At 40.6% G+C, this 10,151-nt stretch overlaps 1 protein-coding gene across 6 annotated transcripts in view; it reads left to right on the top strand.

The window, feature by feature from the left end:
• The first annotated feature begins 109 nt into the window (after window positions 1–109).
• STRN3 (striatin 3) overlaps window positions 110–10,151 on the top strand; it is a 59,212-nt gene continuing 49,170 nt past the window's right edge. For 5 of the 6 annotated variants that reach the window (XM_030274605.4, XM_030274608.4, XM_030274606.4 and 2 more), the window contains exon 1: window positions 110–431. In XM_030274605.4, the coding sequence (XP_030130465.3) occupies window positions 120–431 (312 nt within the window). In that variant the 5' untranslated portion in view covers window positions 110–119. Of the gene's footprint in view, window positions 432–562; window positions 1,015–10,151 lie in introns of those variants that run through there. The other variant, XM_072930197.1, reaches the window with a different exon arrangement.

The raw sequence follows: 10,151 nt of genomic DNA, 5'->3' as shown, positions 1-10,151 counted from the left end.
CGCAGCCCCCCCGCCCGGCCCGCCCCCTCCTCCCCGCCCCAGCCAGCGCCGCTCGCCCCCTCCCCGGCCCCTGCTCCCGGCCCCCGCCGCGGGACGAGGAGGAGGGCTCCCCGCAGACAATGGACGAGCACCCAGGAGCCGGAGGAGGCGGTGGGATGGCGGCCGCCCCGAGACCGCAGCAGCCGCCGCCGCAGGCGGGTGGGAACATGAACCTGCAGTCGGGTGGGGGCTGCATGGGGGCCGGAGCTGGCGGAGGAGGGCAACAGCCCCAGGGCCCCGCGGCCCCGGCCGGTCAGGAGGCGGCGGGCCCCGCCGAGCTGTCCCGGCCCCAGCACTACACCATCCCGGGGATCCTGCACTACATCCAGCACGAGTGGGCCCGCTTCGAGATGGAGAGGGCGCACTGGGAGGTGGAGCGGGCCGAGCTCCAGGTACGGGGGGCGAGGGCGATCTGGGAGCGGGCCGGCCGGCTCCGGGGGCCGGGCCGCGCGCGGCGTGCGGGGCAGCGCTGCCCGGGCGAGCGGGGCCCGCGGGGCCGAGCCGGTCGTCGTGGCTGGGGACGGTACCTGGGTGAGTCCGGCGGGCAGAGCGGCGGTACCGGCGGAGGCCCGAGCCGGGCTCCCTCCCCGGGGCAGCCATTTTGGTTTGTAGCATGGCGCCCGCCCGGCTCCGGAGTGGCCCCGGCCCCGCAGGCCGCTCGCCCGGAGCCGCGGTGCGGGGCCCGGAGCGCGGCCCGGGGAGGGCGGGCGGGCCCTGCGCGCCGCTGGGCTGGGACCTCCGCCCCGCCGGCGGAGCGAGCTGCGCTGCGCCTTGACAGCTGCGGCCGGCTCCCGCAGCACAATGACTCCGGGGCTCCTCGGCCCCGTGCGGTACCGACAGCAAGAGCCTCCGGGCCTGGGAGGGAGGACTGACGCCTCCCCGCCGCTCAGCGAGCTCTGGCTTTGGAGGGAAAAGAGGGAGTTAGGAGGCGGCCCTGCCTCCCGGGCAAGGGCAGGACGAGGAAAAGGAGTTAAGGTAAATCGTAAGTAAAAGACTTAGCCAGGCATGCAATTAGAGACAGGTCGAATCTGTTCTCTCTTTCTTTCGGACTCGCTTCTTTGGAGATTTCATATCGGAGAAGAGCGAGGAATCGATAAGTCTGCGGAGTGGTCATTTCAGTATACTGAAAAATACCAGCTTCGTCTCGGGAACGGAAACTGAATAACTTTTCAGGATAGACAGCAAATGTTGGAGTTGCCATATACATTTCTTGACACTAATGTTTGCTTTTAGTAATAGGATAATTTTTCTAATTATTTTTGCAAATAAAAAAAAAATCATGCCTAGACTATTACCAGTTTATGAACAGATTGCGAAATCCACTGAATGGGAGGTATCCACACAGGAGCCATTATATTTTTATAGGATAAAAATGTACATAATAAAAATGTAAAAAAGTATTAGCAGACTTCATTGCTTCCAAAAACTTTTTTGTGATTTTTTACTGAGTTAATGTTTATGGTCTTGAAGTAGCAGTCCATCAAATTGCACTGCAACAGCAGCTGGCGTTTGCAAAGCATTTGCTTTTGCGTTTCAGGACCAAGAAGTATATCTGAACCTGGGCAATTCTTTAGGAACTTCTTGGCTCTATAATAAGCATCTATTTGGCACTATTTTTGTTACAACTGTAATTAAGAAATAATTAAAACCCAAAACCACCAAGAGAAACAGTTCAAGAAGTTTTACTGTTTCTATCACTTACTGCAAGTCTTACCATTTAAAACCTCATGAAATGGCTGAATTTAAAATCCACAGTGAACATGGGTGGGTGTTTTTTAGCGGAGAGCAATTGGCTGTTTCTCCTCTTTTCTCTAGCATCTCAGTGGTATATTATTACGTTTGTAAATAAGTTGTGCAGTGTTATTCATTACCAGACAAAACTACCTTGAAATATTTGTTTTAGGTATGGGCTTGTTACTTTAAAACGAGGTACTGCTGTACCCTAACATGAAGAGTACTCCAGAGAGTTGAAAAGTTGTGTCTGGCCGATTTAGTGCTTCCCTGAACTCACGTTGCCTCTAGACTCCCTGATGCACTCTTAGCCAAATCTGCTGCTTTTTATTTGTGGTTGCTGTTTGTTGTCCATGGCCATACAATTCTTCTGCATGTCTGTGGAGGCATGGTAGCAGTTCTGACCATGATGTATGTGTGGGTTTACATATGTGTGCAAATGTCATGGGACTGAGACAGCAGAGTTGCTGCACAGTGCCTATGCACAAGGTTGTATTTGGTTGATTTTTTTTAATAACTTCGGAAGCCCAGGGTTGAAGGGGGGGAGGACATTACCCTTGGATTTTAGGTCTTAGCCTATGCAATAGTGAAGACTGATACAGGAATATGTTGTGAATGTTTTTTGGACATAGATGTTGCTAGGTCTGTGGGGATTTTGGTTTGTTCTGCAACTTAATTTGTGAAGTAACAGCATATTTTGTGGCCAGTAAAACTGTAATAGTTTGGACCCCAAACAACAGTTTTGTCCCTTGAAGCTAAGGAGAATGTTAATCATATGTCAAGTGTGAGTTTTTTGATGATAGAGGCCTCCTGGGTGAAAGGAAGACAGGAATTCCATAGCATGACAGTAGGTAATTTATGTGGAAGTGGGTGTTGGATGATTTAGCTGCAACTCTCCTGATGCAGGTAATGTTGTTCTTATTTCTTCATTCTTTCAAGATGACAGTAAACTCTATAAACGATGCTTCTCAGTGCTGGCCATTGCCAGTTCTTTATAACTTTGCTAATGATGCTTTATAAAAAGCATAGAAAATGACCTAGCAATATGTGTGATTTCATTTATGTGTTCTGAATAGAAGAATTTATTATTCCGAAGAAGAAGATACTTTCTTATCTGTGGTATGAAGTAATGGGCCTCCTGTGTGGTTTGTCCACCCACCCCCCTTTCTTTACATGTGTAGTTCAAGTGACTGGAGGAATTGGCACCCCTACTAGGAGTGCTCTTTTCATAGAGGGGCGATAGTGAAGGGAGAGAGGATCTGCAGTAATAGTTTATTCTTTCTGGGTTCTTGTAATGACTTTTTTTGTTGTTGTTGTTCCGCCTGTGGGACACATTTTTTAAATAAAGCCCGTGGTACTTCATTGGGTTGGGGTTTATGCCATGGCTGTAATGACAGACAGAGGGTCTCAAGCCTTTTGGATCTGAAGTCTTGTACTGGTAGATAGAGACATACATTTACATCAGACTTTGAATCTAAAATGTTAATGGTTTTATGCTGTCTTGCCAACTTCTCAGGTGCATGCTGTTCTGCTTGTTTGCAGAAGTGAAGCAGCATAATCATTAGACAAATATGTGTGCAAATCAGTATCAAGTACAGAAATGTCAAATATCAGGAGTGCAGCACTTGAAACATAGTACACTTCTTTCCTTTCTCTTGTAATACCGGCTGCTGCAGTGACTTCTCAGGCTTTCACTGGTTGCTGTATTGAAAATAAGCTGTCTGGCCTTGTGCAGTGTCTTCTTCACTGCAAGTAATGGACACTATCTGTTCACTATTTAGTGAACTGAAAGATTTTCATTGTAGCAATGTAACTTTGATCTGCCAGTCTAAGGACCTTGATGTTGGTCAATAATGACCAGCTGTTATGCTGAGATAAATGGTCTTAGAGGAGTTACAGCAAGTCCATATTGAATGTTATGTATTTGTTAGAAATAACCGTTTGTTCAAGATGATAAGAGGCTCCATAGTATCCTAAAAGGAAAAGAAGCTTGGATGGGAAAACGCTGTAGAGATGCGCAGAAACTCTTAAGGAAGATAAAGTTGTGTCAAAAAAGGAGTATCATAGGAAAGCTCGAAACTTTGGGAGATCCACAGTTGAGAGATCCACTTTCTTATGGAGCTTGCAGGCTGATAATGCTTGTCTGGAATCGAAGTCTCAGTTGTGCAGTTTATTCAGGTTTTCTGAACTAGATGAAAACTAGATTGAATATTCTCTGATACTTCAGAATCACACAAAAATATGTTGGGAGAGAATTGCCACTTCCACATGCTTTAATGAATAGGTAGAATAATTAAGAAACATAAACACTCAGAACAGAATATATGCAGTTTTGGTTTACTCATTATACAGCCTCTCAGGTAATTTTAGTGTGCATAAAGATACTTTGACTGTTAATACATTTTTTGTCATATCACCTTTCCTAGTGCACAACTGAAGTTCCTAGTTTATCTTATTTTACAACTGCTTTTTTTCCTGGATATTCAGAGACATTATTTAGGTGTTTAAAAGTCTCAGACCACCAAAACCTGTAGATTTCAGATTTTACTTGCATGCCTCCCCACTTCCCTTTCTGCTGGGAATGACAGAACAGACTAATTGAAGAAATGTTATACAGGATGTTCTTTAAAAAAGAAACGTATCTTCAGATAACATATGTAAAAGTGTTGATATCATGAACAAAATGAGATCATGTTCAGAGTGTATATACAGTCATGCTGTACTTCAGCATTTCCAAAGCATAGCAAGAATCAATAGTTGAAATACTTACCTGTATGTTGCTTGTTTTAGGTTTTTACAGGTTTGAAGGAGGGATGAGGATAATGTTGGGAATGTTTATCTTTTAAACTTGGAAGAACAATTATTTCTTTTCATAATAGACTTTGCCTTGCATTTGGCTTGCAAAAAATTTGTTTTGATGATAAATTGCAAGTAGAAGCGGTTATGAGGGTTATAGAATGGTTGTTATTTTGTTGGCCACAATCTGTGTCTCAGCAACTAGGGGTCATACAGTAAAAATTAGTATTTAAAAAAAACCCCAGGCTTTTCAGGAATTAGTGGCATTTTGTGCAGGGGACTGTTGTAAATGCAAACATTTTCTTGGGTCAGAAAGTGTTTGGATAAATTCATGGAAGGAAATTTCCTGTGGGTGTCTAAAAGATACTGTCTTTTTGATTTACAACTGTTCTGAGATTTGAAATGTTTTGTGAGATTTATTCTTTTGTTTTTATGCTAGTCCTGTGAAACTGCCTGTTAGCCCGTGGTTACAAGTGGCATACTGAGGCTGGGGGTCTGTGGGTCTGACTAGGCAAACTGTTCTTTATATTCTCTTGACCAATAAGGTAGCTTTGAAACGGAGTCATATAGCAGTTTGAGCTTGAAGGAATGTTAAAGATCATACGGTTCTAACTTTTCTGCCATACGCAGGAAAATACTTCGATTTGATTGTTTGACAATATATTTAGTTTTGCTGTTTTGATGCTGTTTCAATACTGTTTTTTCTAAAAAAAAACCCTGATTGATATCAGGGGTATTAATTGTGATACAATATGGAAAGTTAAGGCAGGAAATTCAGATGCTTCTGTTGTGAAATGCACGGTGTCTTTTAACCACATGATTGTTTATCAATTGCTTTCTAGATAGTTGGAATATGATAAATTAATAAGCTGGTATTTCATTGGATCTTACAGGTGAATCTGTATTTATTATGAAATTAGCTTTACTAAATCTAAATCGATCCTTAAAAAAGCCCCAAGGGATACTAGATCAACACTTGACTGAAAATGAAATTAAGTAGGTAGTAAGAAGTTGCTCAGCATTCTTACCTGTGATAGTTGGAAATGCCACAAGGTGTGTGGGTAATACGTGCTTCAGAACTGTCTAACTTCTGTTTGTGCAAACTGTTCAGGTGCTTGCTGTAGCAGGTGTGCGGAAGTACATTGTGGTCCAAATAACTAATGTTTACATGATAAAATATTTGAGTGCTTAATATCTTTTTTGAAATGACAATTTTTTCTGTATAAAGTAGCATACATATAAGAAGTTAAAACCCAGAAGCTTCTGTTCATTAATCATTTTTCTAAGGTAATGGTGAAAACAGCTATGTTATTTATGGAGTTAAGTTCCTTTTAAGTTTAAAGCACTGAATTGAGAGTTCTGTGTATTTTGAGTAGAGGGCAATTAGACCTAATCAAGGGTTTCCCTACTGTGGCTTCCATGGCTGTTTAGTCAGCTGCATTAACAGGCACAGCACTTCTCGGTAAAACTTCAGGTGCCTGTCCCTGAAGTTTGGAAGTTTGTTCTTCTGTGTGTCTGGGTAAATACTGTCTTTCTTCATAGGCTTCTTGGCAAGACTTCCAAATTAAAGTGTCCAGAGATGCTTTGTTTTTGTATATGGATAGCCTCATTCTTCCCATTTTATTTTGGATTTAGACCTTCAAAATTTCTATAAAATGTTCTTTCAGTATTCACCTCATGGAGGCAAAACAATGAAAGAGTGCAGGACATGGCGTTACATTAAGCTCCGTGTAAAAACAGGAACAGGAAATACCTGGATAGCTCTGAGGTTTATGTACGGGATACTGGTCAGTGTAGTAGTTGTGTAACTTTTTCTGGAATATTGTTTCTAAAGAATTCCCTTCTAGCAACACTTGGTATAAAAGTGTTTTTTACTGTGTAATAATTGCCTTTTCATAAATTATTATTTGCAATAATAATGCTCTCAGAATCAGTGCACAGAACTGTCAATTTATAACAGTTACTCTGGTGAGGTTTTCTTTTAGGCACAGTGCAGAAGTATGTGGTAGATAAGTTATGTAACACTTCCTGGTGAAGAATTTACTTCTTTTTTTAAACACTGGGCATGTAATTTTACCTGTGCATATTTAATAGCTCTTGGGGAAATCTCATTTCAGAGAATTTTTTGAGAGGGTTGAAGTATCTGTGGGTGTAATTATTTATTTCATGCTGAAAGTAGGTTTTGAGGTAGTGGTGGGTGTTCTTCATCCTTCTTGTCATTTAAGAAATTAGGGAATATGTTTTATTTTTCATAACTGATGAAGAGAGTGGCTAGGGAAGTTGAGTCCTCTGGTGATTTGATGGGTCTTCAGGACAAATGTATGACTTCCAAGAGCTTTGTTTGCCTATCTGATGATGGTTACTTTTTGTCACTCAGACTTGTTTAATGATACCTTCTTTATCTTCTTTGCCTTTATCAGTGCGACTCCAGCAGGTATTAAGAACCAATTATGAAGCTGGCTGTCCTGAAGGTACAGCATAAATATAAGCAGTCTGTAGGTTTTTCTACAGTATCTTCTACAGTATCCACTATAGTATCTTTATAAAAATGTCTGATTAGAGGTAGCCTGCTGTTGGCAATTAAAGGTAAAAATACATTTTTGTGATTCCAGATCAAATTCCACTTAATGAGAGATAAAGGGCATTCCTAGGTTTATTTGAAGTTACTGTGTATGCAAAAATCCTGAATGTATTGGCTGTAACATTCTGAGAAAAACATGCTTCCCTGAATGCTAATTGAAATGATCCTGAAATAGAGAATGACCTTCAGTAAGTCAAGTCCAGATGCTGAACGTCTTTCTGATTATATATTTAAATTTCTTCTAGTTGTTCACCTTGTTTTCTTTTTACCCAAAATATGGTCACGTCTTAACTGCTACCAAATTTGAGGTTGATGATCCTATAGTACTCCTCCTAGAAGAAAAAAAACCCAAAGAAAGTCCCTTGACTCTATGCCAGTGACCACTATAAGAAGCTGGAGAATACTTGACTCCAGTATTTAACTTGCAACTCCGGTGGTTTGCATTCCTTGAGGATGAGACCCCAGGGTGCCAGAACAGAATCTTGCTATATGCCTTGAGACCCTGGGAGAAGAAAAGATCCTGCTTTGGCAAACAGAAGTCTCAGAAGAAAGTTTAAGCAGAGCATTTAAACAGGTTTACAAATTTTATAACACCTATTCTGTTTCATATCTTCAGCAAGGTTAGTAGAGTTGTATTGGTAGAAGGCAGGACTACTATCTCTGTTAACTCCCTGGTGAAGTGGTGTAAATTAGCGGTGATGCTCTGTGCCAGGAAGTCTGAATAACATTTAGGAGGTGCAAAATACCTGCCCTTTGTCAACTTTCTGTCATGCCTCACTGAAAATACTGCATTATATGCTTTAATTTTAGCTTTCTGACTCTTCCATAACTTTAATTCCATTAACTTGATTATATTAAATTTTGTTACTGTCAGTGTTGCCATTGCCTTAATGCAAAGCTCTGTACATTCTGTGAGATTGTTCTCTTTTGTATATATATAATTTTATATGTATGTCTTCTTAGATTCGAAGACTTTATTAGTTCTTGGTCCCTTAGAAATTTGTGCTACTGATGAACACTGAGATGTGTTCATCACTAGAACAGCCTAAGTCAGTTAGATCACTGTGTTCACAGTCTGCTGTGGATTATGCTTTTGTCTTTATTCGTAAATAACAAGTAGTTTTTGGAGTAGAAGGGTACATTCTTGAGGATGTTTGCCACACTGCAAATCCTCCCTTTCCTTTTGAACTCTATAGTGACCATAAGAACCTGCCACACGACAAAGTGTGCAACTTCACCCTTATTTATGTACTCTTGTACTACAAATACTAATAATAGTAAAGAGAAATAGCTTAATATTCTAATTCCTATTTAGTATTAACTACCTAGTGAAGCTCCAAATGTGGCCCTTTGTCAAAAGTAGCTTGATGTTAATGGAATAATATGCCGGCATAGTGTGCTGACAGTAAAGATATTTTTAATTTAACTAAATTCAAACACTGTCTTTTGTTGCATATGTATATAATTAGTCTTTTTAGTTGTAGTTGTGACTTTACTGGAAAGAAATTTCTTTTACTAGCAAAGTGCATTCCCAAAAATGTCAAGTGGTTTAAAAGACTGTGTGTGAATCCTTTTAGGTAGTGATGGTCCAAGGTGTGTAACTACTTTTGGGTTTTGTCTCAAAGATGTTATTTGCAACATTCAACATTTAGGAGGAATACAGAAAATAGAGATGATAATGACAGAATAAGCAACTGCAACTGAAGATGAACTTGTGCTGAAATAGTCATGCTGAGTTGTTGTCTTCCAAAACTTCTGTGAATTTCCTGCTAAAAGAAATTAATAAAACCCCCAAATGATCCTTGGCTTTATAAGTGCTATAAGGGAGTTATAAGTACAGAAGTTGGGAAGTGATTTCTGTCTTCGGATCTGTGCAGAACCAACATTGTAATATAATGTCTCATTGTTTAGTGTCAGTTTTGAAAAGAATGCTGAAAATTTGACATAATACTACTTGAGGTCTGGAAATAACATCTTGAAGACCAATCCATTTAACAGTCAGTCTTCTTGCTAAATCAAAAAGCAGTCTGAGAGGTAGCCTTATTAGGTGCCTCACTGGGTTTTAGACTTATTCAGAGTTTTTTTTTAATTTACAGTAGAAAATAGTTTCATTTAAGAGATATGACACAGCAGACTGGAACTTCACCTTAAAAAAAAGAAATCCCAGCAAGAGTGTGACAGATATATGTGGGAAGCTGGGTAATGGCTTTTTGTTGTTGTTTCTTGTTTTCTTTGTGTGTGTATTTTTTGGGATGGTTTTGTTTTGTTTTGATCTTCTGTTTTTTGGAGTTCTTGTATTTTGTTTTGGTAGAACACCCAGAGAAATAATCAGGCAACAAGTGTAAAACATACTGACATAATTTTTATACAGTGCAAATTTATGAATCTTTCTGCATGGAGACACAGTGGAAATTGAAATGGATTCACAAGAAGCTAGCTATTACTGTAGTCTAATCTACTGCTGTTGAGTTTGTATGGTCTTCCCATGCTTTTTCTTAAGGCATCACACTTAAATGAAGAACTGGACCCTTGGAACTGAGGGAACTAAGGGATTTCTTGGTTTCTTGGTTAAATGAGAGGGAAGCCAGTGCTGTAATAGGTGGAATGTAGTTAACATAGCTAGTTCTACTAGGACAGGCAATGACCTTTTGTTTAATAACTAAAGCAGAGACCTTGCCAGTTTATAGAAAGCAAGTATCAAAGAACAAGTAGTTTGATAGTTTGTTGCTGGATTGTTGAATATGCCTGTCCAGGGCAGGAAGCTGTTCTTGAAAAATTAAAGGTCGAAGAAAACGTGCAAGAACTCTTGCAGTATAAATTCTAAGACTCAACAATTGCAAAGTAATCCTGACCTTTCTTGAAGAATTTTCCTTGTTCTGGTTCCATTGCACTTCAGTCTGTCTTTTGCAATCAGTTTGTACTGTATGTTGGGGCCATTCCATAGCATTATGTGAAAATTGCAGACCTATCTTGAGCACCCTTATTATTTATATTTCAGTACTAT

Source organism: Taeniopygia guttata, chromosome 5, assembly GCF_048771995.1.
Source record: "Taeniopygia guttata chromosome 5, bTaeGut7.mat, whole genome shotgun sequence".
NCBI lineage: Eukaryota > Metazoa > Chordata > Aves > Passeriformes > Estrildidae > Taeniopygia > Taeniopygia guttata.
This window is presented reverse-complemented; position numbering and strand designations above follow the sequence as displayed.